This window comes from Pelophylax lessonae (genome assembly GCF_965119305.1).
Source record: "Pelophylax lessonae genome assembly, chromosome: 9".
Taxonomy (NCBI): Eukaryota; Metazoa; Chordata; class Amphibia; order Anura; family Ranidae; genus Pelophylax; species Pelophylax lessonae.
The window spans coordinates 131,436,823-131,461,484 of NC_138776.1; the positions used below are offsets into that span (position 1 = coordinate 131,436,823).

At 42.2% G+C, this 24,662-nt stretch overlaps 1 protein-coding gene across 1 annotated transcript in view; it reads left to right on the forward strand.

The window, feature by feature from the left end:
- Positions 1-2,312: 2,312 nt before the first annotated feature.
- Positions 2,313-24,662, forward strand: part of NOC3L (NOC3 like DNA replication regulator) — a gene marked incomplete at its 3' end in the record, with an annotated part of 176,208 nt that continues 153,858 nt past the window's right edge. The window contains 7 exon segments of the mRNA XM_082268896.1: positions 2,313-2,375; positions 4,300-4,507; positions 12,889-13,012; positions 16,971-17,128; positions 17,221-17,280; positions 20,019-20,149; positions 23,087-23,248. Of these exon segments, the coding sequence (XP_082125022.1) occupies positions 2,367-2,375; positions 4,300-4,507; positions 12,889-13,012; positions 16,971-17,128; positions 17,221-17,280; positions 20,019-20,149; positions 23,087-23,248 (852 nt within the window). The 5' untranslated portion in view covers positions 2,313-2,366.

Below are 24,662 nucleotides of genomic sequence, written 5' to 3' on the forward strand. Positions count from 1 at the left end.
GGAAGAGAAATACCAGCTAAATATGCAGACAATAATTTGTCGTCGTATAGTGCAGTTGTCGAGTATAGCTTGGCATAAAAGGACATGAATCCAGAATAACGTGGAGAGTGTCGGAGTTCAGCTTAAGGCTCCATGCACACAGGGTGTCATAAAGCTGCTCCAAAGCTGTTTCTTGATGCCAGAAAAAAGCAGCTGTAAAAACGTGCTTTTAGTAGCTTTTTCCATTTGCGTTATTGCACGTTTGGCCACGTAGCTTTTTTCTGCCTCCATTCAAAATCAATGGTTCCCTATGTGAGCCTATTGATTTGAATGGAAGTCCTCAGTGACATAAGGGGGTGGGCCTCCCGATGGTGTCACCGGGAGGCCATGCCCCTAATGGCTATATAATAAGCTGCAGAGACCGGAAACCGGCATAATCACCGGGGACAGCGTCGGAGGAGGACCGGAGGAAGAAGAAGACCAGAGGAGGCAGAAGAGTAAAAGGGCAGAAGAGCGGAGGGGAGAAGAGCGGAGAGGAGAAGAGTGGATGAAGATTTTTAATAAACTTTCCAAAACGTCTCCTGTCATTATTTACATACACTGCCTTTTATGGGGTGAATGGGTAGGGGTACAATGTACCCCATACCCATTCACATAGGGAGGGGGTCCGGGATCTGGGGGGGCCACCAGAAGCTGTGCAAGGATGACGCGCCTGCACTGGAAGTGATGAGCGGGGCCGGTGTTCCGTGAGAATTACCTACCCCGTGAGAAAAACCTACCCTCGTCACTTCCGGCCAGGAACAGCTGAGCAGCGCAGCAGTGCGCATGCTCACAGCCCCGGATACGTAATGGAACAGCTGAGGAGCTGACTAGTGCGCATGCGCACTAGTATGAAATGATCATGGTGTTCCGTGAAAAAAAACCTACCCACGCAGCGGTTACATTAAAACAGCTGTGCTGCAATATGAGTCATCTCCGCTCCTGTCCCGGGCACTACCCTGATCTTGGCTAGTAAATATAAAAGCGGCTCTCGGCTCCGTGATTTATATTTTCACACACCCGCCGCCGCTTTAATATTTACTAGCCGAGATCAGGGAAGTGACAGGGATAGGAGCGAAGATGACTCATATTTCAGCACAGCTGTTTTAATGTAACCGCCGCATTACACACACTGCCGTGAACCGGAAGTGACGAGGGTAGGTTTTTCTCATGGAACACCGGTGCAGGGCATTCTGGGACCGAAGAGGACGCAGAAGAGGACGTTCCGGCTTCAGCTGCCCACACCTGAGATGGCAGCGCTGGAGAAGAAATTTTCAAGGTAAGTATTTCTTCTAAAAGGTAAGTGCGACCTGGGACAGTTCAGAGGCTATCCATTATGAAATGCACTAGCCCTGACTGTCCGGTGGTATTTTTAGCTAAAAAACGTTTCCGAGGCCGGAACTCTGCTTTAAAGCGGAGTTCCGGGCACAGAAGTAATTTTTTAACAAACATACCCCCGGGACAGTCAGGGCTAGCACATTCCACAATGGCTAGCCTCTGATCTGTCCCGGTTTGCACTTACCTTTTAGAAGAAATACTTACTTATAAAATTTCTTCCACAGCGTTTCCATCTCTGTTGTGGGCAGCTGAAGCCGGCGCGGTCCTCTTCTGTGTCTTCTTCCGCGTCTTCTTGTCCCAGAATGCGCCTGCACCGGCCCCTCTCGTCACTTCCGGTGCGGCCCGGCATTCCTAAACAGCTTCTGGGCATGCCCAGAAGCTGTTTAGCAGGGGAATGCGGCGTCGCCCGGAAGTGACGAGCGAGGCCGGTGCCGTCGCATTGATTCCTGGGAGCAAGACGTTCAGCTCCCAGGAATCATCGCAGCGCAGGAAGTGACAGCGGAGCCGCGGCGCTGAGGGAGGAAGTACCCTGAGGTGAGTATTTACGATCGTCAATTACAAGGTGAGTTTTTTTAAAAAAAAAAATATAACTATCCAATTCCTTTTCAGGTTATGCTGAACTAGCGGACGGGCACAAAAAAAAAATATCGATTTTGTGCCCGGAACTCCGCTTTAAGGTCTCTTCCATTCTCCCTGGAGAACTGTAGCATTGGAAGAATACTTCACTTCCCAATATCTACAAGCTGGCGATTTCTTTCAGAGGCTTACCAGCGCTGCATTAGCGCCCTGTAACCCCTCTCCTACCATCAGCCCTGTTTCTGTAAACCTCCTTACAACTAGAGAGCATTGTGTACTAAGGGGACGATTACCCCCTGCAGCCAGCAGGTGGCGCGCATACAAATCTTCAGTACAGGACATTGCAGGGCTCTTCTAGCCTGCGTTGTACTCTGATTCGTTGTTCACTTCCTGTTGTCTACACGTGTGGAGCAGGGCTGTAACTGGGATACACCATGAAGCCGGTGAGTGTATGACTTATGTGGGCACCGGCTGTTTCTTGCTCTTCTACTGTTACCAGTCTGCTGATAGAAATGAATACAGCACGGACTGCCTTTCTAGTGAATGGGAAGCCCGGCAATTCCAGGAAACCATGCATGGGAGAGGATTGCTGGTGCTGACTTGTCTTTCTGATAATGCAGGATGATATACTGAGCCTCTTTGGATTGCATACTGTCCAGGAACAAGTATGGGGAGTGCCAGGACAAAGTCATCCAGCACCTGGGGTGAAGAAGGCAAACTGCCCAACAGGTGGAGTAGGGGGTGGGGGTAATCATATGTAACATGTGAGTTTATTGGGGTCCACTCACCTTCCATAGTGTGTGGCAGTTGTCAGTAAGACGCCACAACTTTATTGAAAGTGTACAAAGCGATATTTCACTCATGTCACTGTCATGTCACTGTCATGTCACTGTACATATCACTGTACATATCACTGTCATGTCACTGTACATATCACTGTCATGTCACTGTACATATCACTGTACATGTCACTGTCATGTCAGCGTGGCGTGCTGTACAATAACCTGATCCAGTCCTGTATGCTGTGATAAAATGCAGCAGATCACTGCAACACGGCTGGGGGCTACATTGCAGCGCAAAAGGGACACATCGAAAATAATTGTTTTTTGTGTGTCTTAGTTATGATTGATCTTCCTATGTGCGGCAAAATGCCAATAATATATGATTGTATTGTGTTTGACTTTTTAATTAATATCATGAATTTATTGTCCGCACCTTTTAGCACAAGAAAAATTCATCCCTTTAAATTCTATGTATGTCGTCACACAATAATGCACCCGTGTTACGCTTTTGATGTAGTTCATAGTGACCTATGAAAAACGCACTATATACACAGTAGAATTGTCTACGTTTTCAGTGCCATTATCGGCACCTTTTCCTCTATCTGCAAAATGCTGAAAACACCATTTTTGGGTGACATGTTTTGGCTGCTGAAGCTTCGGTGCATCTCTAGTATACTGTGTAGCTCTGAATGAACTACAAGCCCCCACATCCTTAGTGGCTGTCACGGCTTGAAGTTTTCGTGGTAGTTGCGAGTATCGGATGTACAGGTAAGCCGATACACTGACAGTATGAAGGAGACCTGCATGGCATCAGAGATCTGCTGATCACTGGTGCAATGCTTTCCAGGGTCCTGCAACAAAAAATAAATTCACTTTTTTTTTTTACCTGCCAAAAAATGTGCATTTATTTTTTTTTTTTCAAAAAGTGAACTTATTCTTTTAAAACAAGCTGATAGCAATCTATTCCTCAGTGCTGCACAGTTGATCCCTTACCTTACATTGCATACGTACTCAGCAGTCATGTGACAGGACGGAGAACAGAGCTGCATGCTCCGATCTCACAGCTATCCTCATTGGCTGTTTATAAAATGACATGGAAGCTGAAGATTTGCCCATTATGACAAAGTAACATTGTCTCCTGATAGCCCACCCCTGAACAAGGTATAGTCGCCCATTCTTACCGCTTCACTCTGAATAAAGTCCTTGCTCCTTTGCTTTAATGCAGCTGGGCTTTCAGGTATGGGGGATAATGTTACCTCAATTGTATGACAGGGCTCAAGCCTGAGCAGCAAATTGCCAAGACCTGAACACTCACGTGTAGGGAGCAGTAATGTCACCCACACAGGTAGGTTTCAACAATGCATCTTACCCAGGGTGGACTCATGCAGCAGTCAGGCTACCAGGGAGCCTGGGTAGGTGAGTGCTGGGGAAGAGGGGCTACCCAGAGACACTGTCACGTTGTCATGAACGAAGAACGAAATGAAGTAAACTGACGAGTGTGTCTTTTAAAGAGTGCAAATGTATTTCTGTGAACGTGTCTATCTTCATACAAAGAACTCTTCCTCTGTTTCTTATTCTTATGTAGAGGAGACATCGTAAACAAGCGCCTAGCTTTCGCAAGCTGCTGAAGACCAGCAAACTCAAACTTGAAAATAAGTTAAAGAACAAGCAGTTCAAACAGGAGAGCTCTGCAAAGAAACGCAGGAAAGAACAGAAGAAGCTGCGAGAGGCCGTGCGGGATGTCAGCTCCAAAAGACCTGTTATCCTGGATGATGTTAAGAAGAAACAGCCAGGTACGAACAGGAGGACAGGTTAAATGCATATTTTAAAGAATAGCAGTTAGACTCGGTTCACACTGGGGGGGCAAGACTCTGTACTACTTCGGGGGCGACTTGTGCATTCCCATGCACCACGACTTCGGAGCGACTTGCATGGACTTCACATAATAGAAGTCTATGCAAGTCGCTCCGAGGTCGCCCCTAAATAGTACAGGACCCTTTTTCTAAGGGTCGCTCCTATTAGAACGGGTCCTGTAGCAGTCAGTGGACCGTGAGGGAGCGCGACTTGTCAGGCTGACAAGTCGCCTGACAAGTCGCGCTGGTGTGAATGGAGTCTTAGAGCTGCACGATTAATCATTGATAAATCGCGATTCACCCACTCACAATCTTAAAATGTCGTTTTCTTTTCATACAGTGCAGAGCTGTTCTCTGCTCACTCAAAATGGTGAAAAGAAAAAGAGCCTCCAGCAAATGTTTATCAACATTGCCAAGGCTGGGAGATAAATGTAAACACAATGTATCATTTCGTTCTTTTAGATCAATGAAATGAACTTCTGTCTGTAAAGAGGGCAGTTTAACCTCTTAGTGCCGGTTCACATTTGTGTGATGCGGGAATTCTGCGAATCCACTGCGGCTTCCCGCATCGCACCCTGCTGGCAGGCAGTTCACACTGCCATAACTGCTGAGAGTGTCAATACAAAGTTCACAACACCCCCAGGTTAGTTCGTATATCGCAGTACGAACTGTCAATTCGGACAGGAATTGGATAGCATAGGTGTGAACACCTATGCATTCTGATTCTGGTGCGGTCAAAAAAAGGGTCCTGCACGACTTTGATCTGAATGCGATGCAAATTCCACCATACAGACTGGCTGAATTCACATCGCACAGACATTGCATGTGATTTGCAGAGCAGTGCGGTGCTAAAACAGGAACTGGCACTTAAAGACTAATGCTGGCCATACACTATATGAAAAATCTTTCAAACTCCTTTTCGAAAAACGCACACTCGACCGTGAGAGCAAGCAATCGTGCCATTATGTAATGACCGATATATCGTTCAATGGACATAAATTAATCTGTTTTTTGTTTTTTTTCACATATACCTAGTGCAAACAGTTTGGACAAGAAACACATTATCCTTTTCAATTTATCGTTCGTTCAGAAAATTTCCAAACTTGTCCTTCATTTTTTCGGCTTAAAAATGTCACAACCGATTACTGATTCGTGCCTATTAACTGGCCGAAAAACAAAAGAACTGTCCAAATGACCAAATTTCGGCCGACTTTTCGTATAGTGTTTTGCCAGCATAAACTCTTTTTCTGACACTTGTTGCTTACGAGTTAAAATTTGTATTTTCTGCTAGAAAATTACTTAGAACCCCCAAACGTGTGTGTGTGTGTGTGTGTATGTATGTGTATATGTATGTATATGTGTGTGTGTGTGTGTGTGTGTGTGTATATATATATATATATATATATATATATATATATATATATATATATATATATATATATATATATATATATATATATATATATATAATTAGCAGAGACCCTAGAGAATAAAATGGTGATCATTGCAATATTTTATGTCACACTGTATTTGCACTGCGGTCTTTCAAATGCAATTTGTTAGGAAAAAATACAGTTTAATGAATTAAAAAAAAAAAAAAACTAAACAGTAAAGTTTAAAGCCCAATCTATTTGTATAATGTGAAAGATGTTATGCAGAGAATCATGATCTTTATTCTAAGCAAAAAAATTGTGATTCTCATTTTATCCAGAATCATGCAGCTCTGATAGCAGTGCACGGGGTACCCTTTGCACTATAAATCAAAAGGAAACTGTAATCCTTCTGATTACTTCAAGATTTACTTGTGTAAGAGATCAGCTTAACCACTTGCTGACCGATCACATTGGTGCTACTGCGGCAAAGTGGTTAGATTCCGTCCAGCGACGTAGACCTACGCCGCTGGACTCCTCCCCTTGTGGGCGGCGCGCGCGCGCGACGCGGGAGGCTCGCTCCCGCTGTATTCAGTTACAGCGGGAGTCGGGCCAGGGGAGCAGCGGCAGTGATCATCGCTGCTCTTCCCCGATCGTCGGGGATCGAGTGTGGAGATCCGCCTGCTTGTGTAAACAAAGCGGGCAGATCTCCTAAGTGACAGGCAGGGTCAGATTGCAGGATTCAGCATGGCTGAACCTGCGATCTGTCCCTTCGTCACACAGTCCCCTCCCCCCACACACGTCAGTAAGCACCAGGCATACATTAACCCCTTGATCACCAATTAAAATTAACCCCTTCCCTGCCAGTGTAATTTTTACAGTAACAGTGCATATTTATAGCACTGATTACTGTAGTAATGTCACTGGTACCCCCAAAAGTGTCAGTCAAGTGTCCGATCTGTCCACCGCAATGTCGCAGTCCCGCAAAAAAAATCGCAGATCGCCGCCATTACTAGTTAAAAAAAAAAAAAAAACAATAACATAAATTTCCCGTAGTTAGTAGCTGCGATAACTTTTGCACAAACCAATCAAAATACGCTTATTGCGATTTTTTTTTTTTTTTTAACCAAAAATATGTAGCAGAAAACAAATTGGCAAAAAAATTTAAACATTTTTGATTTTTACATTTTTTTGGGGGGGAATTTCAGAATTTCAAAAATGTGAAAAATATTATTTTTTCAAAATTGTCGCTCTTTTTTTGTATATAGCGCAAAAAGTAAAAATCGCACAGGTGATCAAATACCACCAAAAGAAAGCTCTATTTGTGGGAAAAAAAGGACATAAATTTAATTTGGGTACAAAATATGGCCTGGTCAGGAAGGGGGTAAAATCTTCCGGTCTTAAAGCAGTTAAAAATACGCTCATTAACAATTTTTTTGTCAAAGACATGTAGCTAAATACATTTTGGCCTAAATATATGACAAAAATTTAATATATTGGATGTTTAACTGTCAAAGTAGAAAAATATTGTTGTTTTTTTCAAAATTTTCGTATTTTTTTTATTAATATCGCAAAAAATAAAAAGCGCAGAGGTGATCAAATACCACCAAAAGAATGCTCTGTTTGTGGGAAAAAAAAAGGACGTAAATTTAGTTTGGGAATGGTGTTGCATGACCGTGCAATTGTCAGTTAAAGTCGCACAGTGCCGAATCGCAAAAAGTGGCCTGGACGTAAGACAGCAAAATCCTCCGGTGTTACAGTGGTATTAAACCCAAAATCAAAAATGTAATATTGGAGCTCTCTAATCCTTACATGTGGTGGCTGTATTAGTTTGTCTTGGGAGTATTAGATGTACTAGCAGATTTAGATACACTAACAAATCAAAGTGGGAACTCTAGCTAAATGCAGTTATACATGCAGTTTCACCAATAGTTTTGTTCCTTTTGGGATAAAGGTTTTACATAAATAAAAGTTGTTCATTGCAAGCACCCACTGTCCATGGTAACTGGCTTGTCTCGACACTCAAACTGCTGCGTTTGCAGGAGAGTTTATGTTGAAAAACAAGATTACTGGTCAAATCTTGCCAGAAAGCCTAAAAAAAAAAAAAAATCTAAGAATTGGTAAGCAATTGCAATATAATTGTTTGCCTTTGGGTTTAATACTGCTTTATTGTAAGGGACAGGGCTTGACAAATTTGGGTGGGGGGCGCAAAAGGGACAGGACACCTCCTGCAGTGCACACCAGGCGCCAGGTCGCTAATTCTATGCGACCTGGCGCCCGGCGTTTGTTGAGCCCTGGTAAAGGATATTATCAATATTACAAAACTGTGTCTCCTGCCCTAAAGTGGTGTGCAAGAAGGTAAGTAGTCTTGTGTGGTTTTTGTACACATCACCTAAGGTCTTGCTGCTCCCTCAGGACCAAGGGTATCCAAATACAACAAGAGAAGGGCTTTACCAACCTTGTGCATTACCTCTTAAACAGTTTATTGAAATCCAAAAAAGGTAGCATACATTGTACTCACAAATGCATGATAATTGCACGCGTGTATAGAAATTGGAACCAATTGCCTGCAGGACTACCTGGATTCTCCTATGGTGCTGGATGATGTGATGGTATTCGCATATACCTGACTGAGGGAGAACCTTCTTCTTCAGAGCCCAAATAACTACTAACCTATCATTCACAAGAGGTTATATAGCCAGTCTGCACCAGCTACAATATTCCACCCCTCCCCACAGGGAGCAGAGGTCAGGAGTGTGGGTCATTAGGATGGGGATTTGTTTACTGAAGGTATATAGTGCCCATACAATAAGGGACCACACAGTGTAAACTACCATCCAAATTTGCAGAAGCCAGCCACTAGCAATTTCAAACGATGATGGTGGCTATAATAAAGGTAAAGTGATAAAATGACACTAAAAAGTAAAACAAGCATAAAAAGTATGAATATTGTAAATCATTGACATAGACTAGTACATTAACATAACCAAGGTTTAAGCAATGCCTCAGCATACATAGACTGAAATGTAAAACTGCAATAATGGCATAATATGTCTACATACATACATACATAACTCTTTATATGCTAACCTTGATACAATCGTGGACTGTTTGGGATAGTACTCCACTTCCCCCAAAAAAGGAGGGATATTCAGTTGATCTGTATACCTGCAGACCAGGACTTGTGCAGCCATCAGTACCCCCAGTTGCATCATACAGGCTTGGAACGCACGCCTGGCTCGCACATTCAGAAGTGCGGGCGGCTCAGTGTTCCGGACACGTCACTTCCAGGCTACACCGCGACATTACTTCCGGTTCTGTCCGAAGACGCCCCATACCGTGATTGGTGGCCTCGAAGGCCAATGGGCGTCTCAAGGTGTCACAGCCTATGCATGTTTTCATTTTTAGTGTCATTTTATCACTTTACATTTTGTTATAGCCACCATCATCGTTTGCAATTGCTTGTGGCTGGCTTCTGCACATTTGGATGGCCGTTTACACTGTGTACTTATTGTATGGGCACTATACCTTCAGTAAACCAATCCCATCCTAATAATGACCCACACTCCAGACCTCTGCTCCCTGCGGGTCGGAGTATTGTGGGTGTTGCGGACCAGCTATATAACATCTTGTGAATTGATGATGGGTTAGTAGTTCTTTTGGCTTTGAAGAAGAGGGTTCTCCCTCTAAACGTGTCAGTCAGGTATATGCAGATACCATCACGTCATCCAGCACTATAGGAGAATCCTGGTAGTCCTAAAGGCGATTGGTTCCAATTTCCTTACATGCATGCAATTATCATGCGCTTGAGTACAATGTATGCTACCTTTTTTGGATTTTAATAAACTGTTTCAGTGGTAATGCACAAGGTTAGTGCACCCTTCTCTTGGTATTATCACTATTACAAAGTTTAATTCTGATTGTTGCTTGTGACTACTAATATAAATGGAACAATCTTTCCTTCCTTGATCCAACTGCTGATTAAATCAAGACTCTTAATTATGATTGTGGCCAGAGACCTTCTAATGTGGACTGTCTATTTAGAAAGCACGGCAATGGCAGATTTTGTATACATGAAAAGAGAGTGGTACTTTTTTCAAAATAACAATGTGGTTTGGCGTTTGCCATATTTATTAACCACTTTACCACCAGAGGATTTTGCAGTCTTCCGTCCAGGCCACTTTTTGCGATTCGGCGCTGTGCGACTTCAACTGACAATTGCGCGGTCGTGCGACGCCGTACCCAAACGAAATTTACGTCCTTTTTTTCCCACAAACAGCTTTCTTTTGGTGGTATTTGATCACCTGTGCGATTTTTACTTTTTGCGCTATAAACAAAAAAAGAGCGTTTATTTTGAAAAAATAACAATATTTTTAACATTTTTTTATATGAAATTCCCCCCAAAAAAGATGTAAAAACCAATTTTTTTTAAAAATTTTTGGCCAATTTGTTTTATGCTACATATGTTTGGTAAAAAAAATCGCAATAAACGTATTTTGATTGGTTTGCGCAAAAGTTATTGCGTTTACTAACAAAGGGAAAGATTTCTGTCATTTTTGGTGGGTTTTTTTTTTAACGCGTAATGGCGGCGATCTGCGATTTTTTTTTTTTTTTTTTTTTTTTTTTTTTTTTTTGCGGGACTGCGACATTGCGGCGAACAGATCGGACCCTTGACTGACATTTTTGACACTTTTTGGGGTACCAGTGACATTACTGCAGTAATCAGTGCTATATATATGCACTGTTACTGTAAAAATGACACTGGCAGGGAAGGGGTTAATTTTATTGGAGAGGGAGGGGTTAATGAAAGCCTGGTGCTTACTGACGTGTGTGGGGGGAGGGGACTGAGTGAGTCATGGACAGATCGGATGTCCAGCTATGCTGAACAGTCCGATCTGTCACTCCCTGTCACTATGGAGATCCGCCCGCTGTGTTTACACACAGCGGGCGGATCTCCAGACTCGATCCCCGACGATCGGGTAAGATCGTCGGGGATCGAGTAAGATCTTCCCCTGGCCCGACTCCCGCTGTGAATGAAAACAGCGGGAGCGAGCCTCCGGCGGGGCGCAAGCGCCGCCCAGAAGGGGGAGTGTCTGAGGACGTTAATACTACGTCGTCAGACGATAACTAGCCACTCTGCCGCAGTAGTATTACTGTGAGCGGTTCTAAAGTGGTTAATGCAAAGTTCAAGTTTTAATGATAGATCCACTTGCCGACCGCCGCATGACTATATACTGCGGCGGTCAGCCCCTCACAGGCAGAGTGACGTATCGGTACGTCACTAGCCTGAGAGGGTCTGGGGAGCGAGCGCGCGCCACGCTCCCCCCCCCCCGCGCGTGTGACCAGCGGACCCAATGTCCGCCGGTCACTCTGCGATCGTCGGGGGAGAGGGAGAAAGACAGGCAGCTTGTGTAAACAAGCTGCCTGTCAGTTCTCCCTGTGTAGAGACACTGATCATACAGTTCTACTATGTAGAACCGTAGATCAGTGTAACTACACCTCAAGCCACAGCCAATCACAGTTAGAATCACGCCCCTAGGGACACACACAGCCCCTCCCTCTCAAAGTTAACCCCTTCACTGCCAGTGTATTTTTACAGTAACAGTGCATATATATAGCACTGATTACTGTAGAAATGTCACTGGTAACCCCAAAAGTGTTAAAAATATCAGTCAAGGGTCCGATCTGTCCGCCGCAATGTCGCAGTACCGCAAAAAAAAAACGCAGATCGCCGCCATTACGCGTTAAAAAAAAAAAAACAACAAAAATCTTTCCCTTTGTTAGTAAACGCGATAACTTTTGCGCAAACCAATCAAAATACGCTTTTTGCGTTTTTTTTTTTTTTTTTTTTTTTACCAAACATATGTAGCATAAAACAAATTGGCCGAAAATGTTAAAAAATTTAGATTTTTACTTTTTTTTTTTTTTTGGGAATTTCATATAAAAAAATTTGAAAAATATTGTTATTTTTGCAAAATTGACGCTCTTTTTTTTTTGTTTATAGCGCGTGATCAAAAAATCGCACAGGTGATCAAATACCACCAAAAGAAACCTCTGTTTGTGGGAAAAAAAGGACGTCAAATTCGTTTAGGTACAGCGTCGCACGACCGCGCAATTGTCCGTTAAAGTCACGCAGTGCCGAATCGCAAAATACCCCCTGGTCAGGAAGGGGGTAAAATCTTCCTGGGCTTAAGTGGTTAAAGGCTAAGTCCTAATTTTATACTGGGTTTCATGTTGCACCCATATTTTAGGATGTTACATGAAAACCCAGACCAGTCCGTCTTACTTGATTCAAGGGGTATACTCGCACAGTGTTGCCATCCAGATGGAGGATTGTTTACCAACAATGATTGCAAGTCTCATCTGCCACAATGACAGATTTGACTTTTAAAGAACATGCAGATGATCCCTCCTTCCCCACTGCTCTGTAGTTCATTGATACATCAGCCCGGTCTGTATCCCTGCTAGAGTTAAACATTAATGGAGCTTGTGTATCATGGTGCACTGGTCACAGTTGCAATGCTCTGCAGGCCTCAATGCATACATTTGGTAAATGCGCAATTTTTATCATTGTTGTTGCATTTACAACATTTTTACAAAAGGTGGACTAAATCCTAATCATGCAGTTAGCTCATAGCTATAAAGCTGTTGATTGCTATTAAAGCGGTACTAAACCCATTGATTTAACAGTTTCAACAACCGTTCCATTCCAGCACGTGGTGGGAATGTAACAGTCACATTGGTTGTGCTCTCAACCAAACTGTCAAGCCATAAAATGGCGAGTGTCATACCTGATCACATGGTCAGCATCATAACAGTTGAGTATCACAGAGGCCAGGATGGCAGCTTCCTTGGCTGAAAATGATGAAAGGGTTTATTTCCACTTTAAGCACTTTTAATGAAACTTTAGTGTTGGCATGAATTGCGTAATTAACATTTACGTTCTTGTAGCCATTGAAGAAAATGAGCTGGATGAAGAGTCCCTCCCTCTAGACATGTTGGATGAAGATGACCTGCAGCTTATGCGGGAGATGGCTCAGAGAGCTTCATTCCTGACCAGAGATCTTTCCTCCAGGTATTATCCTACATATAAAGTGTAATGTAACTTTTATTTTTGAGAAAACCATTGTCATGCTAGCTTTATTGCTCGGCGGTTCTTATCACTGCTGTGTGGATAGGTGGATAGTCGGCTGTGTGGATAGGCCATACCTCAGCCAAGCTTTGGGGTGCTGTACCCAGACTGCTCTGAACTGGATGTGTGTGGCTAGCCTGAAGTTTTTTCATTTTCTGGTAACAGGTTAGCTGTGTAGCACTTTCAGGCCTCGAGCTGCTGGTCTTGCCTCTGCAGCTATCCTGTCTCTAAAAACTCACTCTGTGATTGGGCTGGCCATTGGGATCTACCTTGCTATTTATACAGTTCGCCACCTTTCAATTTGCCACTTTCTGCTGGTTTTAAAGACAGGGTTGCTGCTAGGGGACTGAGTGCTGACCTCATCAGTAGAGTAGAATGTCACCATGCTCGTGCTTCACGGTCATTTTCCTACCTTCAAACACCACCGAAATATGTCCCAACTGCTGCTCCTGCTTTATAAAAGAGTCACATGGAACTCCAATCCCTGATCTGATTCTACAACCTGTCTTCAGCAAGTTTGGTTGCGTTCAGACCAGCTATAAACTGCCTAGGTTTGTGAGTACAAGAGTCCAACACAGACAAGCCGCTCAGGTGAGAAAATGGATCAGGTGCAAGTCGGATCCGTAATCCAGGCAACATCCCAAGCACAAAAGTAGTGACCACACTCCTATGTAGATAGAAACATTGAAGTTATTTATTCATCACCACAAATTCCATACATGACTTGACACATCACAGGACAGGTACATAGGTTGATGCGTTTCACGACACTGATCGCCATGACTATCCGGTTATGAGTAAGCGATCATAGTGTTGTGAAACGCGTCAATCTATGTACTGGTCTTGTGATGTGTCAAGTCATATATGGAATTTTTGCTGATGAATAAATAACTTCAATGTTTCTATCTACATCGGAGTGCGGTCACTACTTTTGTGCTTCTAGGTTTGTGAGTACCTGAGGCCTTGCCTCGTAACCTGAGATCGTTGCATCACCTCCACGCAGCCGCAACATGTCTGTATCTAATTAGAGGTGAAAATGCTGCTGCAACGGGTGACCCAGCTCATGCTTTTCTATTGATTTTTGGGGACATTTGCTCTATGGCATTCGGATGGCACTGATGTCTGGAATCCTGCTACCCGATGCTTATAGGGTCTACCTCATCAGAGTCCTACTTAGCCCTGTCAGGTAAGGCTGAGTCCCCTGCTTTGTCATCAGGGATTTCTGCTGCACACACAAGACCAAAAGACTTTGTGGAAAATATTTGCTCAGTTCCTCATGAATGCTAACTGTAAGCATAGCTTCTATGCTTTCTCCTGTATAATCCATTTCTGATCTCCCCAAAATTGTAGAAGAGTAGAAAAGGTTTTTTTTTTTTTTTTTTTTGTGCACTGTGGCAAAATGGTTTACGTGTTGAGATCTCTACACCGATGGACCCCTTTCCGATAGAGCATGTGAAACAGATGTCTGATGCCCTACAGTTTAGTTGTGATGTCTTGCTAGAAGCACCTACATTTGTCACACAGATGCATATAGCAGTTTGAGCAGAAAAAATACAGACTCCTGTAAATGCTTTTAAACACTAGGCTTGTTTATCTCATGAGCATTCATTTATTTCAACAGTCAGAATAAATGAATATTCTGGCTAATAAAATGAAGAAACACCCAAAAGCTTAATGTGCCTGAATGAATCTAAATGCACCTTCCGGTGCGTTTTTTTTTTTTTTAACACTGCATTTTTCCTGTCAGGACAAAGCCGTTCAGAAGAACTGTGTGCAAAAGGTTTTTATGAATCTCATCCTTCACTTTCAACAGCAGTAGTCAAACCCAGACTGGTTCTCTGGCAGTCTGCAAGGCTGTAGGCAAGAATCCTCGTTTAAAATCTTGGGAGAAGTTAAGGTGTGGCATTAACGTGTGCCCAAACTTTTCCAAGTGGAGGGATGGTTGCAAATCCTTGCAGGCTGTTTGGAAGTTTGTCCTTCTGTCATCCAGGTACAGATAGTACTCCTTTGGAGTTACAGGCCAATCTCTTGTTCGTCACTTACCTGTTCACCCCTACCCTCCTGTGCAACTGCACAGATTACCAGACTATCCCCTGCTCTGGGGTCCTCTCTACCCAGGGGCTCTTGCCCTAGCTCCTGTGCCAACACAGGAGCTGTGTCATATCGTGGCCACTACCCTCTTCCTCAGAGCAATTCTCTTTCTTTGGGCCATATTGGTCTTTTAGGGGTTCCTGACACCCTTCAGTGTTATCTTCCCTCCTCTTCTCTAGAGTGACCCTCTGATTGCTCAGTCAGCTACGATCAGCACTGTTTTCTCCGATCCATCGGGACCCAGAAGTCTTCAGTTTTACCACAGCAGACATGAGATTTTCTCTGTCTGCCCTGGTACCTTTTCTTGGCATTCCCTATTGTGGAGGGCTCAGTTTACCTTCTGTGAAGAGAGCAGTTGCCGTGGGAATTGGCGTAAAACATTTTCCTGTGTGATCGAACTGGATCTGATTATACAATAATATACCCGAACCACCACTTATGCGCTGCAAATACTAAAACCTAGAAATATAAATCCCTATGATACAGCTGCTGCAGTCACAATAGTGTGTGTTCACCACTTGATAAAAATGTAAATAAAAGACTGAAATGCGTTGCACTACTGTGTTAATGTTAATACCAATGTACAGTTCATCCGGAAAGTATTCACATCACTTCACTTTTTCCACATTTTATTATGTTACAGCTTTATTCCAAAATGGATTTAATTAATTTATTTTTCTTCAAAATTCTACGAACAATACACCATAATGACAATATGAAAGAAGTTTGTTTGAAATCTTTGCAAATTTATAAAATTAAAAATGCGGAAAAAAATCCCATGTACATAAACAGTCTTTGCTCAATACTTAATTGAAGTACCTTTTGGCACCAATTACAGCCTCAAGTCTTTTTGAGTATGATGCTGCCAGCTTGGCACACCTATTTTTCGTCATTTTCCCCCATTCTTCTTTTCAGGACCACTCAAGCTCTATGAGGTTGGATGGGGAGTGTTCATTCAGAGCCATTTTCAGATGTCTTCAGAGATGTTCAATTGGGTTCAAGTCTGGGTTCTGCTGGGCCACTCAAGGACATTCATTGAGTTGTTCCATAGCCACTTCTTTGTTATATTGGCTGTGTGCTAAGGGTCATTGTCCTGTTGGAAGATTAATTTTCATCCCAGTCTTAAATACCAGAGCACTCAGAAGCAGGTTTTCAACAAGGATGTCTCCGTACATTACTGCATTCATCTAGATGCTGCCACCACCATACTTCACTGTAGGGATGGTATTGGCCAGGTGATGAGTCGTGCCTGGTTTCTTCCAGAAATGACGCTTGTCATTCAGGCCTAAGAGTTCAATCTTTGTTTTTTATTCGATTTTTGTTACTCAAGGTCCGTGAGTCCTTCAGGTGCCTTTTGGCAACCTCCAGGCAGGCTGGCATGTGCCTTTTACTAAGGAGTGGCTTCCGTCTGGCCACTCACAGGCCTGATTGGTGGAGTGCTGCAGAGATGGTTGTTTTTGTGGAAGGTTCTCCTCTCTCCACAGAGAAAAAAAAAAACCTTCTGCTAATTGTTGTTGAAGGGGAGGACATAAAGTGGATCTTCCCCCTTTCGGGTGAAGCTCCTCTTAAAGTAAAAAGTTAAATGAAAGCGAACGTACTCCAAATTGCAGTACACATTTGCATGTTAGGTTTTGTTTTTTTTATGTGATGTGCTTCTGCTTTCTACTCTGGAAAAGTAGTTTAGCCTTTTCGTGGAATATGTGCAGTACCTTTTTGAAATTGAATGCAGTCAACGTGGACAGGTAAAATATATTGATAATGTGTGCAAAATTACCTTTTTTTTTTTTTTTTTTACCTTATTTTGCTTTAGCCAACCAGTTCATGCCACAAAAAGAAAACAGGATAGTGTGATTGAGAAGTATGAGAAAATGCCCAGACGTATGAAGACTGAACCTGAAAAAGAGGTCATTCACCTACTGCCGATTAAAGACAAAAGGGGCATTATTCCCCAGAGCATTGAGAAGCCAAGTAATTTGTTTTACCACTTTACATTATGTCTGATGCATGTGTTATGTGTTTATTGCTCTGTTAATTTCATATTATGCACTTATCTTTTGCAGTAGTCCACTGCGAGGAGAAAGAGAACCAGGAAGAGCTAATGGAGGTGCAAGAAAATGAAGGTGAACTTTGCAGTCTATATTACCTGAATTTGTGCAGTCACCTTCTATTCCCAGGCTAATAATGCTACATGAAAATAGTTACACAGCAAAATTCTGGCCATAGAATGAAATAACATGCAGGCGCGAGTAGAGGAGAGCCGATCGGCGGCTCTCCTGACGGCGGGGGTCTGTTCTCGTTTCTGGTAATCAGAGCATTGGTTACCAGTGCAGACCCTTGGGGGATGCCACTAGAGTCACCAGGGATTGGCCACCCATGGCCACCAGGGATGCCAATCGGTGCTCAGGGAGCCTGTCAGTGCCCTCCTCATCAGTGCTGCCCATCATTGCCATCTATCAGTGTCGCCCATCAGTGCCACCTGTCAGTGCCCATCATGCGGCCTCATCAGTGCTCGTCGGTGCAGGAAAAAACGTATTTACAAAATTCTATATCGTAAAAAAAAAAAAAAAAAAAAACTTGTGGTGATCAAATACCACCAAAAGAAAGCTCTATTTGTGGGAGAAAAATGACATAAATTTGGTTTAAGGACAGTGTTGCATGACTGCTCAATTGTCATTCAAAATGCAGCAGTGCTAAAAGCTGAAACTTGGCCTGGGCAGGAAGGGGGTGAAAGTGCCTGGTATTGAAGTGGTTAAACTATTAACCACTTGCTGACTGCTGTCAGTATATTTACTGCGGCAGTCAGCCGCTCCTGGGCAAACCGACATAGGGCTATGTCGCTCGCCCAGGAGCCTGTAGGGGGCATCCCCGCACGTGTGACCGGCCGCTCCGATGTCCGCCAGCCGCTCAGGAGAAAGGCAGACGGCTGATGTAAACACAGCCGTCTGTCATGCTCCCTGGTGTAACTGCAGAGACTATACGATCCTGCTATGTAGGATCGTATGTCTCTGTGGTTACATCACAAGCCACGCCCCCCCACCGTTGGAAACACGCCACTAGGGATACATTTAACCCCTTGATCACCAATAAAGTTAACCCCTTCCCTGCCAGTGTCATTTTGACAGTTGTAATGTCACTGGTACCCCCAAAAATGTCAGTCGAGGGTCCGATCTGTCTGCCGCAATGTCGCAATCCCGCAAAAAATAATCGCAGATCGCCGCCATTACTAGTAAAAAAAAAAACAAACAATAAAAATGACCTAAATCTTTCCCGTAGTTAGTGAACACAATAATTTTGCCCAAACCAATCAAAATACATTATTGCGATTTTTTTATTTATTTTTTTTAACCAAAAATTTGTAGCAGAAAAAAATTGGCCTAAAATGTTAAAAAAAATTTGATTCTTACATTTTTTTTTTTTTTTTTGGGGAATTTCATATAAAAAATTTGAAAAACATTGTTTTTTCAAAATTGTTGCCGTTTTTTTGTTTATAGCGCAAAAAATAAAAATTGCACAGGTGATCAAATACCACCAAAAGAAAGCTCTATTTGTGGGGAAAAAAGGACGTCCATTTCGTTTAGGTACAGCGTCGCATGACCGCGCAATTTTCCGTTAAATTCATGCAGTGCCGAATCGCAAAATAGGGCCTGGTCTTTGAGCAGCCAAATCCTTCAGGGCTTAAGTGGTTAAAAAAAAAAAAAACAAAGACCCAAACCCGAAAAAAATATTATTTATTAATTATATTTTATTTCTTGTGTTAGGGTGTTGTATTAATTTTTTTGGGGGGGATCGGGGGCTAGGTGTGTTTTTGATTTATTGCATAGTATCATTCATTTATAACAATCATTTTATTATATTTTATTTGTTATTACTTATTTTACATTGATTAATGTAGTAGTAGAATTACCACCATAACAAAAACTAAAATAACCCTTTCCCCTAATCCTAACCTTAACTCTAACCCCTTACCCTAACAAAAAATAAAAATAACGATGATAAAGAAATAAAAGCTAATGGAAAAGCTCAAGTTGAAAAACCTAGCAACAAATGATGCAATAGATGATAGTTTTCTCTATTGGCTAAAAAGCAAAACCAAAGCTCAAAAACGCTGTAAAAAAAACAAGCATTAAAATGCTCCAGAATCATGCAAAAAACCCTCAGATGCTAAGCTCGGGTGTGAATGCAGCGAAAGAGTCGCAATGCAGAGGGCCTGACCACAACCTAGAGCATTCCAGAGAAGAGGTGAGTGCCAGCAGTGGTGGAGTGAGGAGTAAGGTAAGTAAAACCGCTTTTAAATGTTTCTCAGGACAAAAACAGGCATTTACTCTTGACTTGTGGGAAAAGCCCTACTGCAGGGGTAACTTTTTTAATTGTACCTGGAGTTCAGCCTCTAAAGTGTTTTTTTTTTTTTTTTTTTTTTTTTTTTTTTTTTAGTTTTGGATAGTTTGACACGATAACTGTTATCCTGGCCAGGAAGGGGTCCTTATATCTTGTCCTTAGTGTTTTGTTTTTTTTTTTTTTTTGTCAGAAAGTGAGAGAGAATCAGCTGTAGGGATACCAACAAAAATAAAAAATCTTAAGTGGGTTCTAATCTTTCCCTACGTTGCTAAAGAAAAACATTGTATTTTTGTTTGTGTTACTGTTGGAGAGTTCCTCTCACTTTCTGTTTGTAATAACTTTGTCATCGGAAGAGGAGGTGTCAGTAAAAAAACACAGGGAACGGATTCTAATCCTGTCCCACTCTATCCAAAGCTAGAAAAATACATTTGGCTTTTTAACTCTTTAACCTTTTACATTTTTTTGGACAACTCCAAATGTCCTTGTAAATTAATATAACAAGGTATTGTATTTGTTTTACCAGATGTGCCAGAAGACCCACTGCATTTGATGAGTACAGAAGAGTTGACACAGTATAGAAAAGAAAAGCTGGAAGAGAAGAAGGTTCACATTGCGACCTTGGCCTCAGCCATACTTGCAGATCCAGAGAACAGTGTGTGTGGTTTGCATTTTCAAATACAGAGGCCTGTGGTGTTACTCATTTTGAATATTTTTCCTAGGCAATGTAGGCACCAAGCAAACATTTATCAATGTAACGTCATGCTCAAAGCTTAATCGTTTGCCGACCATATACAGTACATATACGGCGTAAAGGCGGCTCTCCTGCGCCAGATCCCATACCTAGTAGGTAAACACAGGGCTCTCCTCTGACAGCAGCAATGTGCTTTTTTTTTTTTTTTCTTCCTGCAAATTTTTTATTTTTTTTGTAAAAACACCTCACACAGGAAGTGCCGGTTCACATTAGTGCGATCACAGAGATCGCATGGAATTCAGAGCGCACTGCTCCTAAATTACATGCGATCTCTGTGCGGTGCAAATTTCAGCCATACAGTTTGTATGGCTGAATTTGCACCGCAGTCGCACTAAACACACACATGACCCTTTTTTTTTTTTTTAATCCGCAGCAGAATCGGATCGCATGGGGGTTCACACTAGCGCGATCCGATTCTGTGCGAACTTGCAGATCGCACTGCGATATGCAATCTCTACTGGGGTGTCGTTAACTTTTAATTGACACACCCTGAGTATCGCATATGGCAGTGTGAACTGCCAGGGGTGCGGATGGAACACGCTGCATATTCGCAGCGGTTCTCGCATCGCACAAATGTGAACCGGGACTAAAACATGTTGGCCACACATTTAACCACATGACTGCCCACTGCAGATATACTGCGTCAGGCAGCCGCTGCTCGGCAAAGTTGGGTAGGGGTACGTCACTCGCCCATGAGCCTCTAGGGGGTGGGAGCACGCCACTTGTTCATGACAACCCCGCGCGAGTGACCGGCGGTTCCGATGTCCACCGGCCACTCGCCACCGTCTCCGCTGGAGAGGGAGAAAGGCAGACGGCTGATGTAAACACAGCCGTCTGTCATTCTCCCTGATGTAACTGCAGAGACTGTATGATCCTGCTATGTAGGATCGTATGTCTCTGTGGTTACATCACAAGCCACGCCCCCCTCCCCCCAACAGTTAGAATCAGGCCCCTAGGGGTACATTTAACCCACTGATCACCAATAAAGTTAACCCGTTCCCTGCCAGTGTCATTTTTACAGTAACAGTGCATATGCATAGCACCGATTACTGTAGTAATGTCACTGGTACCCTCAAAAGTGTCAAAAATGTCAGTCGAGAGTCCGATCTGTCCACCGCAATGTCGCATTCCCGCATAAAAAATTGCAGATCGCCGCCATTACTAGTTAAAAAAAAACAATAAAAATGACCTAAATCTTTCCCGTAGGTAGTAAACGCAATAACTTTTGCGCAAACCAATCAAAATATCAAAAATCGCTTTTTGCGTTTTTTTTTTTTTTTTTAAACAAAAATATGTAGCAGAAAACAAATTGGCCTAAAATGTTAAATTTAGATTTTTACATTTTTTTTTTTTTTTTTTGTGGAGAATTTCATATAAAAAATGTGAAAGTATTGTTGTTTTTTCAAAATTGTCGCTCTTTTTTTGTTTATAGCTCACAAAATAAAAAAATTGCACAGGTGATCAAATACCACCAAAAGAAAGCTCTATTTGTGGGAAAAAAAGGACGTAAATTTCATTTGGGTACAGCGTCGCACGACCACGCAATTGTCCGTTTGTCACGCAGTGCCGAATCGCAAAATAGGCCCTGGTCTTTGAGCATGGTTAACCCCTTGATCGCCCTAGATGTTAACCCCTTTCCTGCCAGTGTCAGTACAGTGACAGTGCATGTTTTTAGCACTGATCACTGTATTAGTGTCGCTGGTTCCTAAAAGTGTTAGGTGTCCGATTTGCCCACCGCATTAAATGTCGCTGATCGCTGCCATTACTAGTATAAAAAATAAATATATCCCATAGTTTTTGGACACTATATCTTTTGCACAAACCAATAAACATTTATTGGTAATTTTTATTTTTTTTTACCAGAAATATGTAGCAGAATACATTTTTTGCCTAAACTGATGAAATGTTTTTTTTTTTTTTCTATAATGCAAAAAAAAACACCCAACAGAGGTAAATAAATACCACCAAAAGAGAGATTTGTGGGTAAAAAAGGCTATAAATTATATTTGGGTACAGTTTTGCACGATTGTCAGTTTTAAGAAACGCAGTGCTGTATCGTCAAATATGGCCTGGTCGTGAAGGGGTGAAACCTTCCAGGGGTCAAGTGGATAAATGGTTAAAATATAACTAAAGGCAAAAATCTTTTCATTTTTTTTTTTTTAGTTTTGGATATAGTGGAGAGGGATTAGACCGCTTGTCAGTTTTTATTGCTGTCTGTGCCCCAGCTAAGGAGATTCATCCTTTCTATTTGTCCTGTTAACAATTATTATTGAAAGTTAAAGAAAATCCCAAATTTAGGGCTGTCCCCAGAAAAGTAATAGAAGGGAAATCTTCCAATAGGGACACTAGTTCTGGTAACCTGGGGGTCCCCAAAGAATTCCCTTAATTTGCTGAGATTTGCTTTCACTTTGTTTGTCTATCGGACAGAAGGTGAAGGGAAATCTCTGCAATGGTACACAGATGGCAAAAAATATCTGTCCGGCCTTTTAACATTTCCTGTATTTTTGTGCTGAAACCAGCAGGTGCATTGTGCTAGGAATGTATTATGGGGGTCCAAATTGCTTATGGATCCTGAGCGATTATTTTTGATTCTAAATGTACGTCAGTTGGCTCTGTTAGTGTAATTTTTTTTGTAAATAACCTGGGCATGCATAGGCAGTGTGTGTATGGGAAAGCTATTGTTCCAAACATTATGACCGCACCTTAGTATAAGAGGAGTTCATGTATACTCCCTATTGTCATTTTTTGCAAAACTTGCATTCATTAATTTTGTGAGAAAGCAGAGTTGGGGGTTATTTGTTTTACATACTGAAATCAAATCTTATTTTACATTTAAATAGATTAAAAAGTTGAAGGAACTTCGTGCTATGCTAATGGAACAGGATTCTACTGTAGCAGTGACTGTTCGGAAGCTGGTATTGATCTCATTGATGGAAATATTTAAAGACCTTGCCCCTTCTTACAAGATTCGTCCACTGACCGAGGAGGAAAAGACTGCTCGGGTGAGACAAACATAGGAATTCTTGAGCACAAAAAGTTACAGCAGTGTTATTCTCAGTGAAAGTGTATATATGGGGGAAAATCTACCTCCCTCCCTCAATGCCACCTGTTTTTGTCAGGTAAACTTTTTACCTGAGGTTCTCTCAGCTGAGTCACATTCGATATAGTGCATTATTGTGGCACTCCCATAGCTTTAGATAAACTAAGAATGATACTGTATACATTAAGTTACATTCTTTAGATTATAAGAGGAATTTATTGATGGAATTTTTTAAATTGGGATATTTCCAAGCTGTTGTGGACCATTTTAATTATATCTCTTGTTGCTGCTGGGTTTGTGTGTCTTGTTTTGTATATTAAGTGTTTACAGATTTAAATTTTCCTTTTAAACTGAGGTATCCTTATTGTACCATAGAGGACACTGGCAAAAAAAACTTGCTGGGGCCACCTGAAAAGCGCACCGTATAATATGTACCTGCCTTCAGGAGATTGGACACTGGCAAAAATAACTTACTAGGACTAACTGCAGAGCACACCATATAATCCTGCCCACTCAATGAAACTTCAGATTTTTTAATAGTGTCCTTGGTAATGGACCCATTCTCCTCTAAAGAAGTGTGTTTGGTTTAAAAAAATAAATAAATAAAATCTATCTAGAGCTGACTGCTTAATGTCCTTGACTAGCAAGCAGTGTCCGGATCTATTAGCCTAGGTGTGTACCTTGGGGACCATACTTGGACCCCGTTGTGTGGGGCCAGCCTATATTGTTTGCTATGGGAACTGGATCCTACGTTTAGAGGGGGGTATGCCTTGTTTATTTAACTGCAGGGTGCTATAAGGGTTCAGGGTTGTGGTCCATTTCTATGGTTCCCAGAATCTAAAGATCCCTTTGGGGCTATGCTCACCGTGAAAGGTAAAGCCTGGACCCTTAATAGGCCCAGTGTCGTATAAAAGGTAAGACAGTTCCTGGCTTTTACTAACTGTGTGTGCAGTGCATAGCCCGTTGTGTGGCTCCATCGGCAGAGGAATTGGATGTTAATCACTTTCTTGTGGTAACCCCTAACATTTTTGCTTCTGTTTCTTGCCATTTTTTCATCATGAATAAATTTATTGTACTCAGCCTTTTGTGCTGAGCACACACACAGCACTTTGCTACACTCCCTCTGCTTTCTTCTACAGAGCCACAGGAAAATGGTCAGCACCCCTGAATAATAGTGGTTTATATATCTGGACATGTAAAACCCCATCCATTCCAAACAGAATTCTCTGCCAGTATGTTTAACTTCTTTGGAAAACTCTGTGCTTCTAGAACCTTTGGTTTCCAGAAGCTAGAAATGCTACACTTCCTTTATTACCCTTGATCCAATTGAGGATTGAGGATTCAGAAGCAGAAACTCCTTTCTTGAAGATATTATG